A 23,028-nucleotide genomic window follows, 5' to 3' on the forward strand; every position below is an offset into this window, starting at 1 on the left:
GTTTTCTTGAGAATTTTTTTCCCTAACTGTAATTTCTGTCTGAAAAATAAATGCCATATTCTCTAGCAAAACATTCTCTGGAGATCTCTTTTCTTACTTGAAATATTGTCTCATTTGGTATAGCTTTTAATTCAGGTCATTGCTTTGCAATTTTAGAATAAGATCAAAGTAAAACACCATTATAATGGATATTCAGTCATCACTCAGAAACAGAATAATTAATCATACAATTTTAAATATATATCCTGATAACATGACTGACATTAAAAAAAAAGCTGTGATCTGAATGTTGTCAATTTAGATTTAGCAAATTAGCTAAGTAGCTTGCATTTGTGGTATTTCACACCTTAAAGCCTTAATATGCATTGCTAAATATATTTCCTCACTGTTTGCTAATTAATGTTCTGTGGAAGTACAGCTGCTAATATTTTGTGGTTGATATGGCTCATTTTAAAGTGCTAACAGCTGCATCTGTAGTAGTGTTACATTTCAGTTCATAAATTACGGACATACATTTTTACACCTACTATTTTGTACAAGCATTTGAAAAGTCTCTATTTGCTAACAAAATGCACCCAGTAATATTTAAACAAACCATGAAAATACCCCCCCGGATACCACCACTCTGAGATAATAGTGACTCAGTGAGTCTTTCATGTGTAAAGTTTTAAATGTTGCAGGAAATGAACATCTTTTTTCTGTAATATCACAAAGTGTCTTCAGGAGTAGCTCTTGGTAATTAGTAAAGACTGATACATTCTGATGATAAAATAATTGGACTGGAACAATATTGTGTGACAGTGCAGGGAAAAATATTTTTCTGAGGGGAATAAATAAATACTATCAGAATATATCTTGTGGAGAAGACCAAGAATAAAAAGTATTCATAAATGTGTTTTGTAAGAAACATTTTTTTTTCATATTTTGAAAGAAACATCTGCACAAGCAATCCAGGAGGGTCCTGGAGTGCACTGATGAGAACTTCTTCCTGTGTAGATAGGACTTGGAGGAGAGGTGCTTTGCTGTACCTCATAAAGAAGGAGGAACTTGTTTGAGGAGTCAAAATTGAAAACAGACTTGACCATAGCAACAGTGAGATCTTGGAGTTCAGAGTTCTGACGAGGAGGAGGAGGAACAGATCAGAAAGGAAGCTCATAACCCTGGGCTTCAGAAGAGCAAGAGTCCCATGTTATAAGTCCTGGAGGGAAGAGAGAGTTCAAGAAGCCAAGAAAGCTGGTTAATATTCTTCCAAGTTCAAGAGTGGCTCATCCAGTGATTAGGAACTTGGGCAAAAATGAACGAATGGGAACTTGACCTGAAGGAATGAACAAAGTGCTCCAGGTCATACACAAAAACAAAGCATGCATACAGAGAATGAGAGCAAGGACATGCAGTCTGGGAGGAATACAGGGACATTGTCTGACCATCCAGGAGGGAAGTTAGGAAAGCTGAAGTCCATAAAGAATTGAATCTACTCAGGAATATCAAAGAACACAAGATAAAAAACAAAAGGAAGACTAAGGACAATTTGGGCCCATTGCTGAATGAGACAGGGGGCCTATGAATGGCACAGGACAGAAGAGACTGAGGTAATGAATGCCTCCTTTGCCACAGTCTTTACTAGCAAGGCCAGCCTCCTGGAATCTTGAGTTGGGGGATCAGCAGCTGGGGGAAAGTGTGGAGCAAGTGTGCACTTGGTGGGAGAAGATCATGTCTTAAGAGAACAGGGGACATATATGTCCATAGTCTGATTGATTTGCATCCACAAGTGCTGAGGAAGTTGGCTCCTGTCATTGCAATGTCACTCTTGATAATCTTTGAGCAGCCATTGTAACTGGGAGAAGTGACAAAAGACTTGAGAAAGGCAAATGTCACTCCTGTCTTCAACTAGGGCAAGAAGTAGGACCCATAGAATGCCTGGCTGGTCAGCCTCATATGGGAAAGTGATGGAACAGCTAATTTTAAAACAGTTTCCAGGTACATGAAAGACAAGAAAATCCTATCCTGAACAGTGTGCTTGACTTCACCAAGGGGAAGTCATGCTTGGCCAGCATGATACATTTCTATCAAGAAATGGCTGGCTGGGTAGATGTGGTAAAAGCAGTGGCTGTTGTCTACCTAGATTTTGGTAAAGCCGTTGACGGTGTTTTCCCTAAGATCCTCATAGAGAAGCTTGTTGATGTATGGGTTGACTGAGCAGATAGTGAGGAGAGGCTGATACACCAGAGGACTGTGCTGTCGTAGAGGGACTGGAAAAATGGCCTAACATATCTACATGAAACAATGAAGTTTGGAATTTCCCGTATCCATGACTGGTGGAAATTGTTCAGTCTGTTTTACCAGTGCAAGAATTAAGATATCAAAAGGTACAACTCGAAAGTATGCCTTATGGAGAAAGCATTTCATAGGGAACTGGCAACTATCAGGTCAAGCTTAGGTATGAGGAGAGGGTCTTAGTTGTTTACTGTGCTGTGAAGAAGATTAGAAATATTTTATCACAGATGATTTTAGTGAAACACAACCATTAAATTATTATATAAGTAATTAATTCTGAAGAGCTGTTTCAATGTTTTCATGTGGAAAATGTATACAAATGGGACACAGCTTGAAGTTATTAGTTGATATTTCCATATGGTTTTCCATACTGAATCCTACTAATGGTCATCCGACACATGTAGATGCAGAAAACTGTCTGCCTCATATATAAAGTAGGTAAAACTTAAGATAACTTCAAGTTCTACATTGCATTTATACTGCTGTATGTTATATTACTATATTTTCATAAATTGCTTAATATTCTCTTTTTTTTTTCTTCTGCTCTACTAGATGCTTGTGACTACTCCAGAGAAATGGGATGTAGTGACAAGGAAAAGTGTTGGTGATGTAGCCCTCTCTCAGCTGGTAAAACTCTTGATTCTTGATGAAGTTCACCTACTGCATGAAGACAGAGGACCAGTACTTGAAAGTATAGTAGCACGTACTTTAAGACAGGTAAGAGAGAAAAAAAAGCTCAAAATAATTTTGTTTTGGTCAAGAATAGATAGATGTCACTGTAAAGGGTAACATGCTCAGACAATTAAATAGAAATGCTTAGACAGTTTACAATTTATTTTACAGCTGTTCTGTTTTAAAGCTGTGTATTAAGAATGTGGAATTTTTTTTTGTCTTCTACTTTCCTTTCTGTATTATATCAACTATCAGATTCCTAAGATGCATAGTTTAATATAGTGCTGTTTCTTTACTTATAATTTATTTGCCTAATTTATTCTACTGTACAAGTAACAGGAAAATTAAAACATTTTTAAGCAAATAATAATCAGGCTAATGTTTTAACACAACCACAGTTGAAATTATTTTCTTGCCAGGAAGGCTTATTTTCAATTAGCAGTTTTCTTAGTAGAATTTCTTTTTTGTTCTAATTAAGAGTAGTGTCTTAAATCTAGGTAAAACTTCCAGCACTGCCAGAAAAATACTACATAGTTTTTAGTCTAGCATAAATGTTCCTTTTGTTTTTCCCCATGATTTAGTGGTATTTTCTAAATACCAAGATTTGAAATGGAAAAAAAAGAGAAAAGGGATTTTTTCTTGAATCATTTACAAAAGAAGAATGCAGAGTTAGGCAGTAAATAAGATTGGTCTCAATGGTGGGGTGTGCTTTTACAAGTAAAGTAAATCTTGGAATTTAGGGATCATAAAAAGGAAGGATTTAGAATGAGGAAATAATGGGAAGAGGGAGGATAGAGTGCAATTTTTTTTTTTTTTGGTCATGAAGAGCAAAATTCTATCCATAGAAGTAACCTGTAACAAATTAAAATGAAATTATATTTTTTTTTATGGCTCTAATTGTAGCATGTTAAACATTTAAAGCATTTTAGCTTTCAAGATGCTATTTTTCTTGGTAAGGCTACACTAACCTTGTTAAGGCTTTTTGAATCATCTGATTCCAACTCTGCTAAGAACAGAATAAAATTAATGTCTGCTCTAATCTGGTACAGCAAGTGGAAAGATCCTGTATAAAGAACAATATAAGTAACAATTCTTTAGAAGAAGCTAAGTTTAGACTACCTCAATGGCACTAAACTTTAACTGTTTGATGTTGTATTTTCTTTCGTAAATAGTTTTGATAGCCTTGTTTTTCCTTAGGTGTCTTTATAGTAAACCATCTCAGGTTTTAGCAGTGACCATGATAATCATTTTCTTCATGTCAGATTGCAAGACTCATTCATATCTTACTGTGAAATTTTGTGAGACTTGTAAGATAGGCTTCAGCTGTTCAAAATAGATGTTGAGAGCCATTTTTTCTGTCCTACATTACTCAGCTTGGCATTACATTTCTGCTTTGTGTGGACATAGATCCTTCCCTTTTGTGTCTGTCAAGCCTGCACAGGTAACTTAAGGAATATAAAATCTGAGGCAATTATGTCTTGGGTACTGAATCCTATCTTTAGTGCATTTATTTTAATACAGCAGTATCTTGCTTCAGCACTCATTTGAAAAATAGCTCTTTTAAAAAAGGGTATTTTAATCTCCTAGGATTTCAAAGTTTGTTTTACCTACCGAGTTGGAATTTAATTCATCTGGAGCTGAAGCTACCCAGTTGGAACCCTTCCTTAAGTGAAACAGTTGGAAAATAAAGCAATATACAAATTTTGAAACTGACCATCTCACCACCTTATTTATTGTAGCTTGATAAGAAAGACAGTAACAGAGACTCATCTGAATTTTTACAAGTAGGTAGTTTAGGAGAGGGAAAATTTACAGTATAAAGGTACTCTCAAAAAACCCACAGTTAAAAATAAAGCAAAATTAGTTGTAGATTTTTTTAGAATTGTGCTGTAGAAAACAATTGCTGACAAAAAATATTTCAAATTGCAAGCCTCCCAGAGAACCCGGGGGCAAAGAAACAGGAGATGTTTTGTGCAATTATCTTGGTTTTTTAATATGAAAACAAATAATAAGAGGAATACTTTTTAAAAATACACTGAAATGTTATGCTTCAGCATCTGAGCTTGCAGGCATACTTCTATGAAGTTTGCAGTATGCATCCACAGCTATGAAGTTACTGGAACTTTTATGTAGTCAATAAAGAAAGATAACATAATGTATCTGATTTCAGAAGAACTTTGCTGGAGTTTAGTAACAATATTTTTATAGATGCTCAAAGTGTAAAAAAAAAATCACATCTAATATTTTAATATTTAATATTTATTCCTTTGCAAGGAAAAAAAATATGTTGTTTCATTTCCTTGGTTTTGTTCTTTGCCCATAATTTCGTTTTATGTATTTTGATAGAAATTCATAAATGTCTCTGGAGCACGAAAGAAAGCCAGGATATTTAGCCCATCCCTAGAGAATGTCCTTCTGTCTTCAATGATTTGTCTTCAATCTCCTCTCCAACCTTTCTGAAAGTAGTTACAGAACTTACTTTTCACTGATATCTATAGAAATATCATACTTGTTCAGTATTCATGCACACAGGAAGTAAGAATAATTGTTCACTTTTTGAAAAACATAAAATACCCCAAGGACAATATTAATCTGAAATATCCTTGGGTCAATTAGAGCACTGTAGTAATTTCTGAAATCAATTACCTGATTTGTATACTGGTTTCAGTCATACAAGATATTGACTATTTTTTCTTTAATTTATAGTAGAGGGACAAGTAATTCAAAGGAAAATCCATTGCAGAGTAGTAGTCACTGGATCAGAACTGGAGGCTGTAGTAACTGAGATCTATTCTGGTAAATACCATTGACATTTTCCCACTTTCTGTTCTGTCACTTTTGGCTCCTGCAGGAGACAGTGCATTCAAAACAGTATAATTTTAGATCTGACCTGGAACAGTCATTTCTTGCATCACTTCTAGAACAGAACCATGATAAATTCCTTTGAATACTACTTCAGCCTTTTCCATAAATCCCTAATAACAACTTTAATAATGCATGTACCTGTAGTTCTATGTGGATCATGCTTCCCTAGCTTGTATATGAGACAATATCATGATTCCTGTGTGGGGCAGGATGTGTAGTGTAGTGCCTTTTACCTTTTGCAGGGTTTGTTATCCTGTCTTAGAAAAAAACCATCTCTCCTGTTTGGTTGGACGTATGAGGGGTGTTTTGTTTAGATGGTGTACAACAGAAAAAAAAATACAGTGGATTGGGGCTTTTTTGTCGTTTTAAGAATTAGAATTTGACTAGATACTTGAGCCTGCAGCTGTGCCAGAAAAGAATGTTTTGAGATCTGTATTGATATGAGGTAGAAATACAGCTATCCAAATGCATTCTTAAAGCAGGAATATCCTGATGCATTAGCAGGTCTGTCCTAATTTGTACCTCAAAATACTTGAATGATTGATGTAGTTTCCCCAGATGAACACTGAGTCACACCACTTACTGTAAGACTTTAACATGCTCATTTTAACTTATGGCATTTTTTAGAATTAGGTTTTATTTAAACCTGGAAGGAGCATATATATTGGAATTGCTGACAGTTTTACTCATAGCAGAATGAAGGGCATATTTGTGCGTGTTTGCACTTTTCAAATTTCAGAGAATGTTTTTGCAAGTGATTTAAATTGACTTTGCTAAACATTTTGGTGGTAAAATTGCTCTGAGCTCTGTTATATACTGTAGGTATAACATCAAACAACTTATTTGAATCCAATTTATAGCTTTGATGTTTAAAGTTTTAGTCCAAAGCATAATGCAGATGTAAAACTGAAATGCTTAAACTTTTTAATCAAACTTTCCACACTACTGTAATATACTAAGGTTATTAGCTTGAAAGAAAAAAATTTCCAGTTTTTACAGGCCACTGAAGTATTTTGTTATAATTATTCAGAGATTTTGATTACTTCCTTGCTGATTATGGATATTTTTTCACAAAAAAAGCATTCTGAATACTACAATTGAGTTATGCACAAGTTTTGATACCTGTTCTCAATATATGAATGATAAATTAAATAAAAGAAAATCCATATTAAAAGCTTTCTCAGATTTTGGGATACCAGAGCTGCCATCTTAGACATACAAATATTGTTCTCAGCACTGTCTCATTCTTCAAGTTAAAGTTTCAGTTACTTTATGTTTTTGTATTAGGTCAACAAAGTTATTATAGATGGGTTAGACAGCAGTATAAGGAGTACAGGAGACTCCTGGAATACACTGATGAGAAAGGCCTCCTCCAGGCAGTAGAGGACTCAACAAGAAGAAGTGCTGGGCTGCACCTTTTACTCATCAGGAAAGGAGGGGCTTGTTGGGGAAGTGAAGATCAAAGGCAGCTTTGACTGCAGTGGCCATGAGATGTTGGAGTTCTTCCCTGGAAATTCTCATGTCTCCTTTCTGAGCTTTCTTTCCTCATGCTACTTTATTTAAGGAGCTTTTCCTTTCAGCTGGAATGTAGTTTTCTTTGGTCTTTCTTTGCACTTTCAATATTTGTAGTGCCTTATTATTTCCTCTACCTATTTTTTTTCTGTCCCTTTCGTTTGCTCTTTTACCTCTTACTAGAGCTCATTGGCAAACAAGTTCAGATGTCACTCATCGGAAGCCAAATGTCTAATTGTTATCAAATTAGGAATTTTTATGTGCTTGGAATCCTATTCTTGATTTTGATAATTTGATCAGTTTGAAAAAAAAAAGTTGAAACTGATAGCTAATGCCATAAAACCAGCTACTTAGATCTGTCTTTTATCAAGTGGTGGCCCACTGTAGTTCTTATAAGGATCTTTTGGGACTCGAATGACAATGGCATTTCATTTGGTTCTTCAGTTCTCATCTTAAGTGACTTATATTAGTCTTTTGTCTCTTTGATAGTCCATATATAAACTAATCAAGTTACTCAGCATCTTTTATTAAAGGATAAACCAAACAACGTTACTGAAGCCTTCTGCAATATTTTTTCCATTTCAAACTAAAGTGTTGTGGGGCTTTTTTTCACAGGACTTTCCTGTATTCACAACTGTATTTGTAAAACATGTCAGCAGAACTGCATATAGATAGAACTTTAATGTTAGTTTGATTCTGACAGATACAGAGGTAGAGGGATTCCCTTCAATTATGCAGTTTTATCCCTTTTATACCTTTAAGAAGTGAATGTACTTAATTTGCTCACACATCTTTTTTGGAGCTTGCATTCAGGTACTTGTTTGTTAAATCCTCAGACAAACGTCTTAATAGTTGCTGCAGGATTAGCTCATTGATATAAGAATGTTTCTTGAGAATAGTGTCTCATTTTCAGCTATGGCCTGTTATAGAATGAGCTAAGTGAAAAGAAATTTAGTTTGAATGAGGCTATCAACCTAGATTTATCTGTATGGCTGACACACACATCAGTTATATTAATTCTGCCAATCACCTGCCTTTCTTGTCACCAGTTGTTTTGTACTGCATATCATCAATAAAATTATTAAATAGAGTTGAGCTTAAGAAGCAATTAGAGGAATCCCTTTTTAATGGTTGTTTTTCAATTATAAGTTCTTTTAAAATCTGTCAGTTCATCAGCTTATGATAAATTTAATACATGTTTTCTTGCTACTCTGTGATGTTATTTTTAGGCAGTATGTTGTGCAGCCATATGTCTAATGAGTCTTACATTAGTCTATCTTTTTATGTTTTGTTGTATAAAAAATTACTTTTTAAAAACTACTTTTTTAAAACGAAACCTAATCCCCATTGTTTGGAAACTGTTATGTATCAGACATTTTGATTAATTTTCAGAAGCTTTTCTCTTACTGTGCATGGAAGGGATGTCAGGAAGTCGTTCTGCATCTCATTTTTTATTACTGATAGGTTATTCTTTTTCCATCTTAGTGATACACCTGTGGAGTTTAAAATGTAATAGTGATTGTCGTACATTTTGTGGTCTTTCATATTATGGTAAAGCAGTGGAATTAATTTGTAGAAAGGTTCAGAGATATTTTTTGTTTCTTAGTTTAGGAACAAAACAGTAAGCAGAGCATGAAAACCTTTCTATCAGTCAGGAAAAATTGACGCTGTGCCAAGTATAGAAATCTCTTAATAGATATATGCAAAATGTCATTTCTTAAGGCAAAGTAATGCATACCTAATATTTAGCCAACTGAGAATAATACGGCTTCTAATAGTGCTTTCTGTGTGGTTACATTTTTTCAGTACCTCTAGATTTTAAAATATATTCTAAATGGAGGACTGAGATCACAGTATTTTCAGGGTTCATTGGATGCAGAGTAAAACTAATAAAATTACTTAACTAGATGGTTGCCTAGTAACAAATGCATTCTGTGCAGAGTGAGTTGTAGATAACGTCCTATATAGTATCTTCAAAACTGTATTAGTAATTACATTTTTACTATGTACTTAGGTTTTGCAATTTCACTGGTTTTTTTTCCATTTCTGTTCTTAAAACTAGACAACTGCATGTATGTGGACAATTTAACTCTTTCATTACTAGTAAACAATATAGCCATAAACAAACGCTGATGAAACATTCTGAAAAATTTCCTGCTTTTGTAATTTTGAGACATTTAATTATTTTTTTTTAATGTTCTGAGCCTTACTCAATTCTTTTTCCATTTCTGTTTCTCCTTTGTTTTGGATCAATAGCACAGATCCTGTGAGAGAGTGAGACAGAGCCATTCTGTGCGTAGGGTAGTATCCAACTAATAACTAATGTGAACCCCCATATGTAATACGTCATTCTTACTACCACTGAACAGGGGACACAGGAACCTAAATTAGAGTTCATCTTGCACATCTGAAGTAAAAACTAAGAAATGCTTGTGTCTAATTTTCTGAGTATCTTGTCTTTAGTGTACATGTGAAGGGCATAAAGACTGTCTGCAGAGGGTGTGTTGAACTGATCCTGGGTCATCTGAATATCAGATTAATTTCTAACCAGCAGACAATTCTTCAAAGATTAAAATGTGTAAACTTGTCTGCTTCACTTAATTCTGTGCTCAAGTTGAACAATCAGAGATACAATTTCCAGCTTGATTGTAATTCATTCTGTGAATGTGATATTTTAATACATGGAAATGGGAAGGCTGCCAAGATCACAAAGTTCAGGAAGAATTTTAGAAGTCAGATAAAAGAGTATCTCTGTGCACACTCTGTATGTTCTCAAGTGGCAGCTGTAATGTAACGATATGCAAGTCTGAAAACCTATTAGAAGAAAATGATTCTGCTGTGATCAATTTACAATCCAGAGAGGCACTTCCCATACCTGATCCTTTATCATTTACAGCATAAACGCAGATGACACTTGCGTGGAAATCAATACTGGGATAGCTATCTTCTGATTATTTTTTCTGCATACATGGAATTTCATGGTGTGGTAATTGTGTTCTTTGAATGGTGACAATTCTCCACATGCCATCAAGAATGTTTCTGAATTAGATATACTAGTTAGATATGTCAATTAAATACAGCAATGGCAATTTTATTTCTCACTTCCAGTGTAATATCAAACCAATAAAACATAGTAAGGCTTTTAAAGAACCTGGTGTGCAAATACTGTGTCAGTTCAGGTTTTCAAGGAAAGCCTCATAAGTTTCAAATGGTGCTTATTATTTTACTGGGATATTAAACACATGTAAAGAATGAAATGTTAGAGGCTGAGTTTCAGTAGTGAAGAAAAGGCACTTAGCTGCCTACCACCAGCTACCAATATGCAATGTAAAAAGAAAGCTTTGTTATCCTAATTGTGTTATCAGTAATTTCTACTGCCATTTCAGGAAGAGGCTGTGGGTTCATGGTTTCTTGTATATGAAGGCATAATCTCTCTTTGGGACTTCTAGGATCAAATAATAAGTGATCCAGTAGTTGAAAAATACTAATTTTTCAATGATCTGTATTTACAAAAGGCATCTGTACACTTTCAAGGCTTACTGATCTTTAGAAGCACCTGAGAGTAAAAGATGTCTGTGCTTGCTCTTCAAGGGGAAATCAGAAGAGTATTCGAAAAATGAGTGCAGAGAACTCTGTTATAAAAATGTGTTAGAATTCTAAAAACCATTATGGAAAATCAAGCTTCTATAGTGCTTGGATAGATGAATAATAGATACATAGTTGAAACTGAATTTTGATCACAGAGAAAATGCAAAAAAAAAAAAAAGTTATGGTTGCATATTCAGGTAAGTCTTGTTTTTTTTATTTTTTAAGTTTAGCACAGTTTTAGTCACTGCTGTTTTTATATTACCATGTATAATTGAAAGAATAAAAACCCCTTGTTCTCCATCAACATGTGATGATGTGCATAATCTAAACATATAGGTGTTTAGTTTACAGTTGGAATTTGATCTGGACATAAAATAATTGGAAGGATTGTTATGATACATTTTTTTATTTTAGTGTAATTGTCCCTCTTTTTGCATCTTGATTATTTTATATATGTATATAACTTATATATATATTTGGTGAGCAAATACAAAAGTAGATGGTAAAAAAAATAAAGATTTTTTTTCATGGCCTGGAAAGAACTTAAGGAAATTGATGGAATTATTTAGAGACGTACTAAGTTGATTAGAGAGATGAAGTACCTTCTCCTTGGGTAAATACTGAAAGAACTGGGAGTGTTCAGCCTGGAAAAATGAAGGCACTTGGGTCATCTCACCTTTCAGTACCTGAAGGGCACTTAAAATAAAGCTGAAGAGAGACTTTTTACAAGGGCATGTAGTGATAAGACAAGGGAAACTGGCTTTAAACTAAGAGTAGGTTTTGTTTGGATAGGAAGATGTTCTTAACTGTGAAGCTGGTGAGGCACTGGAGTTAGTTTCTCAGAGGCGTGGCTGTCCCATCTCTTGAAGTGCTGGGGCCCTGAACAACCTGGTCTAGTGGAAGGAGTTTAAAAAATGTGCTCTAAATATATTAATAGTCTTAATTACCTGCTTGTGTTAACTGTCAGTTTCAGTTGTCATGTGGAGTGTTAATTCGGGGTTTTCAATAAGTTCCTTAGCTCCAGGGTCAACTGCCAGGTCAGTGACATTAAGTGACTTCTTTGTTTTACTAAGGTTTTGGAAGTGTGCAGCTCTCAGTAAATTGTAACTGTTCTCTAGGCATTGTTTTTATTTTAAAAGAAATCTTTGAAAAACCATCTGACATTTAATTGCTGTAAAAATACATATGTCCATGGTTATTAAGCAGTGTTCTTGTTAATTGTTTAAATACTTGAAATGCTTTCTTGCATTCAGATGGAACTGAGAATACTTTCAAACTAGTGCTTTCAGGCTGTTAGGAGATTTGAAAAAAATATTGTTATTGAATTTAGCAAAATCAAGTAATGTTTTCCAGATGGGAGCTCAGTTACACTATAAGATTGCTGTACTTATTAGGCAATTGTGAACAATCTACAGGGCACATACATCAGCAAGTGGTAATTGTGCTTACAGATTCAAACTTCAAAGTAGAGTCTATAAGCAGTAAGTAAATGAAGACATTTGGACCACAGATGCCCAAGTGCTGGCAGAGGGGACTGAACTGTGGCCTTGGGGAGGGAGGGATGGCTGTGGCTCAGCGACCCAGATGTGGCCACTTACAGTGGGCTCCAACCAGCCAGAGGTGGTGGCACCTCTGGTAAAGCATGGTTAAGAAAGGGTTGAAATACTGTGCAGAAGGGTGTGGGATCATGTCAAAACCAGAAAAACCCAAACAGACAAAGGAGGAAACAACCCACTCTGCACACCTCCCCCGCCTCTCAAAAAAACCCCAAACCTCGAACACCTCAAAACTGTGCGCTTGATGATGACTGCAGCCCTTAGGTCATCACATAATCCAGCCAAAAAAAGTTGTGTAAGTGACAAAGCTTCCTTGTGCTCTTGAACACTGTTTTTGTTCCCTGTAGATGGAAAACTTCAGAAAATGAAATCTCATTTGTCCCAGTTTGCATTTACGTATCAGATTTTGTTGTACGTGGAACTTTCCTTTGGAAAACTGCTCTTGTGCAAGTGCAGAATTGGTCTGCAGATTTTCTGTGTCATTTAGTTTTTTGCAGCCACCGTTTTAGTGTCCAGAATTTTGCCACAGAGCATGTCTATTACCAGGCAATGTAGTGGTTTACTTTGTCTGCTTGTTGACTGTGGTCTTTGAGTCTATGGTTCCTTTTGAGATTTAGTTTAATATTTTGATGTGCTTCCTATTCTTCAGGTCTGGGTTATGGTGAGGTATTATTTTGTCTTCCTTGAGAATGCTCTCCGTTTACTTTTTAATCATCTACTTTTAAAACTTAATTTAACTGTTTTAATTGCATTCCTTTCACTTGAACTCAAAACCCGTGAGTCAATCAAAATCTAAGTAAAGCCTCATATTTTTTGAATAGGATTTAGCCAGGTGAAATTTACCAGCCTTACTCATCTTGAGACATTCACCCATTTGAGACTAGTTGAGAACGTTATATATGGCTTCAGTTACAGTGTCTAAAAAGCCTTTATAATAAAATTACTGTGAACTCTGGTTTTAAATAATTATGCTAGTTGTGAGCCAGCCTACACAGCTCCTAATGTTCCAGAAGGAAATGGGAAAATTCTTGTGTACTTTGTTCATTCAGGTCTTCTGTGTGCTTTCATTCTTTTTGAAAATTACCAGAAAATTCATATAATATGCAGGCTTTTGTATGGAACAGAATGTTTAGTTGTAAAGCACCATTTCTGTCCCTTATTAAATGGGAAGTTGTAGAGCACCATTTCTGTCCCTTATTAAATGGGAAGGCATGTAAACCAAACATCTGAGGAATTAAAGATTTTAAAAAAGAAGAAATTGGAATAAAATGCCAGTTGCAGAGAACTAGAATACATTGTCTAAGAGAGTAGTGGAAGCAAAAACCTAAGATGGAGGAGTGGCACAACTTAGATTCATTTTTCTTTCCAGAATAGTGGTCTGATGTGTAATAAGGAAGAAAAGCCACCAAATCATGTGTCACAGTTTTGCCTATAAATTGGACTATCCCTTCTTAACAAAGCCAGTTTTCTGCTAGTGTTCCTCCATGTCAATTAATGACTAGCTCACCTTTTCGAGGGCAAAAGTACAATAAAATGGAAAGATGAATAAGCAAGATTTGATGGAATTCCAGAAGGCATTGGTTTCTTCAATACAGGATAATCACCAACTCACATGTATTGTTCACCTTTTGTAGAAAGTATTCACTGTTTCTTTCACATTAATGTTTTATAAGGGATGTTTTAAAACTCTGTGCTTGATTCCTTGGCTTAAAACACTTGGAAAATTTACAGTTTGTCTGATTTTTTAATAGGTTGAATCTACACAAAGCATGATTAGGATTTTGGGCCTTTCAGCTACATTACCCAATTATCTTGATGTTGCTACATTTCTACACGTGAATCCCTACATTGGATTATTCTACTTTGATGGCCGTTTCCGACCTGTACCTCTGGGACAAACCTTTATAGGGATCAAGACAACCAATAAGGTAAGGAATTGTGAATTCCTAAGAAAGGGTTGCTGTTTGTGGTCTCTTTTTGATCATGCTTCATGTATGTATGTGTATGGGGTACTTATTTATTATACTACAGGTGTTTTTTGAAGCATATTTTCTTTTGTATAAAGATATACATAATTGAAAGTTGCTTTAAGAATCTTCTCTCTTCAGTTTACCATACTTGTAAACAGGCCTTGTTGCAGTTAGATACAAAGTTATTTAACTTTGCATTGCCTCTTCTTCACTGCTAAATTTTGCTTGAAGAAATCATCACCTTCAACTGCACAGTGACATTAACAGCTGTCACTGTGCAGTTGATTATTGTAGTTATTGCAGTTGATAATTGCAGTTGATTATTCTGCCTCTTTCATTTTAGGTTTCCATGTGGTGCATCTTGTTTGGCTGTATAGATGCAGGAGGAATGCTATAGGAAAAACAATAATTTTTAAAATCTGGATATAATAATAATAATAATAATAATAACAATAATAATAATAATCTATATTTATATAGTTATAAAAACAATGTGTATTAATACTAAAGTTACTGATGAAAACCTTAGCATGCTAAGCCATTAATTATCATATGTACCTATTTGATAGAAAGTGTATTTAAAGTAATCCCTAAATAAGCTTCTTTACTCTTTGTGCTATTGCTCATTTCTGGAAGCATTAAGACAATAGTCAAGTATAATATTCCTATTAAAAATCATTAGTGCAGCGACACTTGATATGTAAATTATAGTTCTTTAAATACAGGACGTTATGCAAATACTTTACATAGATTTCCCATGCATCTCATTATCTTATAATTAAGGTTTATGTTGTTAAACTTTTCAAAAAATATTGTTCACCTGTGACTTAAATTAATAGAAATCAAGACATTTTCAATCAAAAGTTAATTTCGTAGCTTTATCAATCATATCATTATTTAGTTTTTGTAAAAGTGGACATTGCCTTTCTTACTAGGTTATTTAAATAGTCATTCCATCTGCAGTGCAGGAGAGGAACTTATTTTACATCTGTAAGGAGATGTTTCAAATCTATATGCATAAGACTAGTTTACCATATGGTGCTTACCATGATTTGCATATTTTAATCTTCATTAATTGCTTTTAATACCTTCACTCTTGCTTGCTGTTACTTTCAATTAATCTTTCGCTGGTACTTGATTCTAATATTTATTTTATTTTCACTATCTAGTAAGAAAAGAGAAAATACTCCCTTTCTTCATACTCACTTTAGAATGCATTTAGGATTCAAAAAATATAAATAAATCTTGTAAAATTTGAAATGATTAAAAAAACAGTAATTTTCTAAAGAAGCATAAGGAGTTGAAGAAATATTAGGAGGTAATAGTTATTCTGAAATGTGCATACCTGGCAGACTGTTTTGATAATACCACAGCCAGGAGTTCTTCATTTGTTTTTCAGAAGGTTGTCATTACAATTTCACAGGGCAAAATGTATTTTACAATCAAGATAATACACTTTACAGCAAGCAAAACACAGAAGTATTACGCCTCTTTGAAACAGGATTGTGTTCAGGATAATACTAATACTACAGCTGCCTAATTACTGCCAATATCAACATCCTTGTGGTCTTCATGAGAGGAGGAAAGCAATGTAAGAAAGTCCAGGATCAAAAGTTGTTATTGCAGACCATCAGCAAGTGCAGTCAGTGCTAAATAGGCACATTAATGAGTTGCAAGGAGATAGAAGACTGTTAGTTACTATAGGTAAATGCCTTGCCACAGTTTCCTGAAATCCTGCATCCAAAAAAAACAAAAAAAAAACCAACTCCCCCAAAATTTGGAGCTGATTAGCAATTTACAGAGTCATGTGCAAACTGTAGGCAAGCTTTCAAAGGCAAGGACAGCATGATGTATTTACTATGCATAGAAGTTATCCAGAAAAGCTCTTAAAACTCGCTATGTTGAAGTTCTTGGAGCATATGGCACCAAGACTAAGGTTTGACTTGTTCAATCGAGGTCGGTTAATGTCAGATATTTTTCTTTAATATCAGTCTTCTTTCGTTATGCATGTTATGTTTTTGTCTTTAGATATAAATGCAAAGAATATGTACAGTTAATTTTATAGTATGTGTATGTATGTATATATGTTCATGTGTCTTTATGCACTGCTCTTGTAAGTTTCTCCTTAATGATTTTCACTTGCTATTATTTGAAAAAACATATTTGGTAAAATGCTAACTTCTCAATTTAAGAATGATTAGACTGAGTGCTTGTCTTTAGCACACATGCCCATATTTTCTCGTCTTTTTATTACTATATTTGTACGGTTTCAAAGACAAATGTTCTCTTACCTATAAAGCTGTTTTAAAGCTTTGTTTTCCAACTTTCATCTACTTTAGTATTAAGTCCAAGTATTACATTTCCATTTTGAAATATGTACTGCTTTGCTTTTTTAGAACATTTCTTTTGCCAAAACAATTTGGTTATAAGATGTGAATGCACAAATGAAGAATGGAATTATTGCTATGATATTGGACTTTATTTATTTTGATTTGTCACAGTGTTAATACTGAGGTGCATTCAAGTAGATATATGCTATTTATATTGTAATGCATTGAAGAAATAGAAAAAAAATTAGAGTAGGTTGAAGAATACTCTTTATTTTGACTGGAATCTTTCTTAAACATTTTATTTATTTATAATTGGAAACTCTCTACATGGTGCTCACAATGTTCTCTGTGCATGACCCAACTCTGAAGAAATCTCTGTTCTCTATGACAAAAAAACCCTCAGTAATTTCCTGGAGATAAAAAAATACATATGTATGCAATGTGAAAACTATTTTTATATACCAAATAGAAAGCTTAATTCTAGATAAGATATATTAAATTGATATTCCCTCAATATCTTGTAGAAGTAAGATTCCTTAATATGAAACAGATAAATTAAAGAACTGGATTACTTCTCTTTGGTCATTAAAAAACACCAGCAAAGTCACATAATAAATTTTGTATGAATTGCCCTTACTCATACTTTGTCTATGTATTTTCATGTTTTATTTCTGAGTTTAAAAGCAAAGTGCTGTTCTTGGAATAGGAATTGATATACTGTAAATTTAATTGCATAATAAAATTTATCTTTCACAGATCACTCTAAATTGCTTGATACATAGTAGATAATCCATAAAGATAGAGATTATTTTAATATGGATGTGATATTTGTTTTTCAGGTGCAGCAGCTGAATCATATGGATGAAGTATGTTATGAAAGTGTGCTGAAGCAAATAATGGCTGGACACCAGGTATTTATTTTTTAGTTTAGTATCCATTCATAACATACATAAAAATCATCACAGTGATGTATTAAGAATTATTATTTTGTGATATGTCACTTCAGAGGTAGCCTCTAACCCTACAAACACTTCATAGAAACAGCATGCAAGAAAATATAAACTGACTAAATAGTGGTAGCTTCTAACAGAGGTCACAATTCCCAGTACTTTATATATCCATAAAGTAATTAATGTGTATTTATGTCACGTCTTTAAAAATTATATGGCAAAGTAGGTCAGTACTTTAGATACCTTACAACAGGTACACTTAAAGATTAAAAAAATCAAAAATGGCGTACTTAATTATTCTTAGCCTTTCCTGTATCTTTCAAATTCTAGTCTTTTGTGTTAGAGATGAGAGATGAGAATTACTCAGCGTTCAAGACATGGTATGTAAGGGTTCAGCACATGTCATTTGAAATGTCCTAGGGTTTGTGTTTTGTTTTCTTTTTAGAGGAAGTAATCCTTCATTTCGCTTTACAGTAGAGGTTTCTGCAGTGAATTTTCAAGTCTGACGATCCCCTCAACTAAGAATATGGGCCTAACTCATTTGCCTGAGTAGTTTTTCGTTCTGTTATGATTGTGGCCCTGAATTACTCCCACACAATGTCTCATTTTTGTTAGAACTTTGCACATAAAGCAGGTATGGCACTTATTCAAAGCAAGAACAAATGCTAGTGCTCTACGATGCTTGAAGGGACTTTTCAGTAAATAACATTTATATAAAAGGGGGAAACTCTGTCCTGTACAGTTGCGCTAAGAAGTGCACATTTTTTGCTTTTCACAAAAAAATTCATTGTGTTTTGTGAAAGATGGACAGTTGGTTTATGACTTGGGAAGGGAAAAAATACTTCAGCAACAGCTTCCTAGTCTTCCTGCCCCACTGCCTTGCTTTAACTCCATTTTTCCACTTATCTTCTCTTGTTGATATCAGTTATTGTTGTTACGTTCAGAAAACTTTCATGAAGTTTACTTATGGAAATACTGTTATTTTCCTGAGTGAAGACTTAATTAAATTTTTTAGCAGGACCAAGGGAACTTTTGTTTGTTTTCTCCTCATTGTCAATTATGCAAAAACATTACCAAATTGCTAACGCTGAAGTGCATTTAGTTTCTTATCTTTCATTTCTTGTTTTGATTTTGTTTATTTTCACTTGCTGAAGTGCAAGTGGCAGAGTCTTTAAATCAGTAGTATCTAAGTAATGTTATCTTGGATTCCCAGCGGGGAGTCTGTATGCTGTTTTGGCATATTTACTGCACCTTTCTTCCCCTCTCTGTTCTTCATGCTGAGGAAAAAAAGTGACTGCAAACATATATGATATTCTCTGAAAAGATTCAAGTACAGTAAATTGTTTAATTCTAGTAGGAGATGTTTATGTAGCTTTTCTTAAGAATAGTTTTCATTCTTGTGCTAGTAGCTGAATGCATGAGTGTTTTGTTTTAGGGCATGAGCTGCAGTTTTAAGAGGTGAAGAGAAGAACTGGTCTGCTTAATGTTACAGTTTCAGCAAGGGACACTGTTGCTGATCTCAGTTTCTGAAAATTGTATTTCAAACCAACAGCCATATAAGTATAATTTTGGACAAAGCAGAAGCGTGGTTTCCCTTGCTATCTAAATGCTGGTTTGATTTCAGAACACTTTGGTTAATTTGATTCGTATGGTTTTAAATTTTCTTTGTTTGAAAGTGTTCATTCTGCTGTGTTGCAGAACTCTCATTTAGAACATGTAAATAGCAACCAGTTACACTGGACTTTTCTTGGGATTATTTAATTCATATTGGTCTTGATATTTATTAAACAAAATACCATAACCTGAAATGAATTATATACAAGTACCAGTATACAGGCTTTGACAATGCAGAATCAAGCATATCAGCTCATTGTCTAATTATAATGCGTAGTACTGTACCACATGAAAAATTGGAGTTTTCCTTTTAATCAATGTGCTATAACAAGTGATCTGTCTAATCATTAGACCAACTGCAGATGTTTAAAAAGTGGGGGGAAAAAAAGGTCATGTAGATATATCTGCATTGAGATGTCTGCCCCATAGTGGAAGATTAATATTATGAGCAAATATTATTAGTATTACAGTAGAAAGGTTTTCTTTGGTGTCTTTTCACAATTTTGAGAATGCCCTTTGATTTTCTAAGTTTCCAGAAACCCATTACCTTGTGTCCACATTCACCATAGGCTGGTTTCAACATGCTCTGTTACCTTTCTCAGCTTGTGTTATCCAAAACAGTTGTATTTATTAACATTATATATGTGCAAACTTCATATGCTTTTTAACAAAGCTGTGATTGCTTCTAAATATATTTCTTTAAAAGACGTATTTATCTCTTCCCCCCAAATACTTCAGAAAAAATTTCCATAGGCGTTGTGTATCTGTATGACATTCAGGACATGGTTGAGATTTTATATCTATTCAGGCAATAATGTATGACAGGCACAGATCACATTAGCAATGCTCCAGAGAGCCTAAAACCTCTGTTCTGTTTTATACTGAAATGCACAAAAGAAATACCAGAACCAGAGAAAAACACTTGCCCTCACTAAAGTTGCTTGAGTTAATAATGTAGATCTTCCTGTGGCCATCAAGCTTTCAAAATGTTGTCTCTTTTAAGATTCTTGACCAGAGTCTTTGGAACGCCTTAATGAATTAAATTCAGCATTGTTTATTTATTGTTCTGTTCATTCTCAAAGAGTTCTATCATAGCAGAACTGAATAATGTACCCTTATGGGATTCATGCTGATGTGTCACTGTCATATTGTAGGTTGGAGTGTGAGGTTTGGCTAGAGTTACACGTCCATGTGTTTTTATTAGATGTACGTGTATTTTCATTTTTTAAGGCTAAGGTTGGTAGGAGTAGTTGCATTCTATAGGCATGTGTTTTGACAGATGGAGAGAAGTTTTTTATGTTGATTTTTCAACATTCATCCTCTGCAAGGCTTCCAGCTCTTCCTGGCAACTGGGAAATTAAGAATTGGTGCTTCAGTCTTTAATTTTGATCCATCTGCTCAAACTAATGAGATATCTCATTTGTAGGCTTCACTTTGAATTACCAAATGCAACTGAAACAATAACATTTGTCTTAGAGCACCATTCTTCTCTTGTTTAACTTGAGGAAGTTTGATAAATGGCTTGCCCTACTGACTTTTCTGGGGTTTTTGTTATAGAAACTTCCTGTTGTGACTGAAGAAGATGTCCCAAAGGTTTCCAAGTACTTTTCAAATCAGTGTGCTCATTTGGAAGGATTACTAACAGTGTAGAAATTCACTGGAAGTTTTCTCTGGCAGATCCTACCTCCTAAGACAGCTTTAAGTGAGAACCTGTAGAGCTGTTAGGTCTGCTTTTCTGGGACTGTCCTTCCATGCTTGATATTAGTTGATGAATATCTGTTTTCATGTCATACTTTGAATTTGCTATGTTCTGATATAATCTACGAAGATGTTCAATCTTCCTGGACTAATTTGCAGTCAGAGTTTTATTTCTACCTCTTAATAAACCAAGATATTTTAAATTAAGAAAGAAAAAACTTTGTCAGAAAATATGACTCCATGCTCAGTTGCAGGTGGAGTATTTTTTCCAGCATTTCTCTTCCAGGTTGCTCTTCACTTAAAGACTAGATGAAGGCTGAGGGACTGAAAATTATCATTCCCTCAGTGTTATTACAGCTGTATTTTTTCAGACTGTCACCAGTAGTAGGCCACATCAACCAAAAGGATTATGTCAGATACAAAGTTGAAAAAAAATTCAAATTTTACAGCCCTGTGAGAAGGGCATCTAATGGCTACAAGTTCAGGGGTGCAAGTAGCATCTGTCTGGGACAGCCTGTGGAGAACCTCATGAGATCAGCAAAGATAGTGACTGAAGACTGTACGTGTCAGCATCATTTTTCTAAAAAACTGAAGCATTACATTTCTGGCCAGGTGTGTGTCAGCACAGGCAGATGGCCAGAACAGCCACAAACCCAGGCTGAAATGCAAAGAGTTAATTTTTTTCATCACCTCTCTAAAAGGAGGACCCTGAAGCAGCTCCTTGGCAGCAGAGACACAGGAGGGGCAGCGCAGGCACTGCCAGGCTCAGCCCATCCTGATGGGCAGTGGGGCTGCTATTTGTACCCTTTTACCACATATTGTACCACCCTACTGGGGTACTTTTTATGTTTTCTGACCTTTGATCTCTCTCTCAGGACAGCAATCTCAGGCTTGTCCATGAGAGTACCTCCAAGTCTCTGTGAACACCTTTGTTATCTCAACACAGATTTTCTACTTTTCAAAACAGACCGAGGATAAACAGGAGTGGACATAATATATGGGATTTCCCATACTGTTAATTTCCAGGCCTAGGCAATCCCAGCTGCAAGGTCACTTCAGTGAATCTACCATCTTCCTCACCATTCTTCTGCTTTTAATCTTCTCCTTCCAGTAACAGTTTAGGACAATGCATATCATACTGTATTTATCTTAACAATTTATGACAATAACATGACACCCTTGTCATGTTGTGATTTGAGAAATAACAGTATTGTTAGGAGTTTTGAGAAATAACATAGTATGTTTAAGATTTTGGTTATTCCTCTGAAGTATATCATGTGTAAATTTTGATTTCATGTTAAATTCCTTTATCTAATATATTGAACTGCTGCTCTCTTTGTCAAGGTTCAGTTGTTTAAGTTGTATAAGTTAGTATCCTAGGGAATTAATTATTTTTCATCTTGACTCATAAATTCACATCCATTATGTCTCCTGCTTTTACTGAGCTTTTGCAGGTTTATCTCATTCGTTTGGAGACAGGAGCTGATCTCACATTTCTCCCATTGCCCTCATCACCTCTTAAATATTTTGCTGTTATGAGTTTGTCAGAACCTTACACTTTGATTTTCTTTTTTTTTTGGTCTGAAATTCTTTCTAGTAAAAAATCCCTTAAATTTACTGTATTATCAATTAGAAGAGTTGTTGTTGAAGTCTTTGAAAGTTTTTGAAGGAGGTTCCTTCTCAAACTGCAGTCATAAAACTCTTCTTTCGCCACTCTCCCCGGGCTATGCACCTCTTTTGATTCTCCATTTTCTTATTTTTTTCTTAAAAATGATTTTTTTTAATATTATTTTAACCTCCAGAACAAGTCCTATGTTTTCTTTGCCCTTGGTGTTGTTTCAGCAGGTCTCTTACATTTTCTCTCTGCGCCTTATTTTCCTGTATGGCTTTTTTTGCTGACTTTCAATGCTCTGTGACTCATCTTCAGTCACAGGTATCTAAATTTCATTCCTAGTTCCATATCCAATGCACTTTGCTCCTTTGCCATTTTGTCTGTTTA

The 23,028-nt window shown here is 34.6% G+C and overlaps 1 protein-coding gene across 2 annotated transcripts in view; it reads left to right on the forward strand.

Moving 5' to 3' along the window:
• The window catches only part of ASCC3 (activating signal cointegrator 1 complex subunit 3), a 251,081-nt gene that overhangs the window by 89,681 nt on the left and 138,372 nt on the right, over positions 1–23,028 (forward strand). For both annotated transcript variants that reach the window (XM_053937188.1, XM_053937189.1), the window contains exons 11-13: positions 2,827–2,991; positions 14,219–14,395; positions 17,607–17,678. In XM_053937188.1, coding sequence (XP_053793163.1) covers positions 2,827–2,991; positions 14,219–14,395; positions 17,607–17,678 — 414 coding nt within the window. The remainder of the gene's footprint in view (positions 1–2,826; positions 2,992–14,218; positions 14,396–17,606; positions 17,679–23,028) is intronic.

The sequence above is a fragment of the Vidua chalybeata genome, chromosome 3 (assembly GCF_026979565.1).
Source record: "Vidua chalybeata isolate OUT-0048 chromosome 3, bVidCha1 merged haplotype, whole genome shotgun sequence".
In the NCBI taxonomy this organism is placed as follows: Eukaryota; Metazoa; Chordata; class Aves; order Passeriformes; family Viduidae; genus Vidua; species Vidua chalybeata.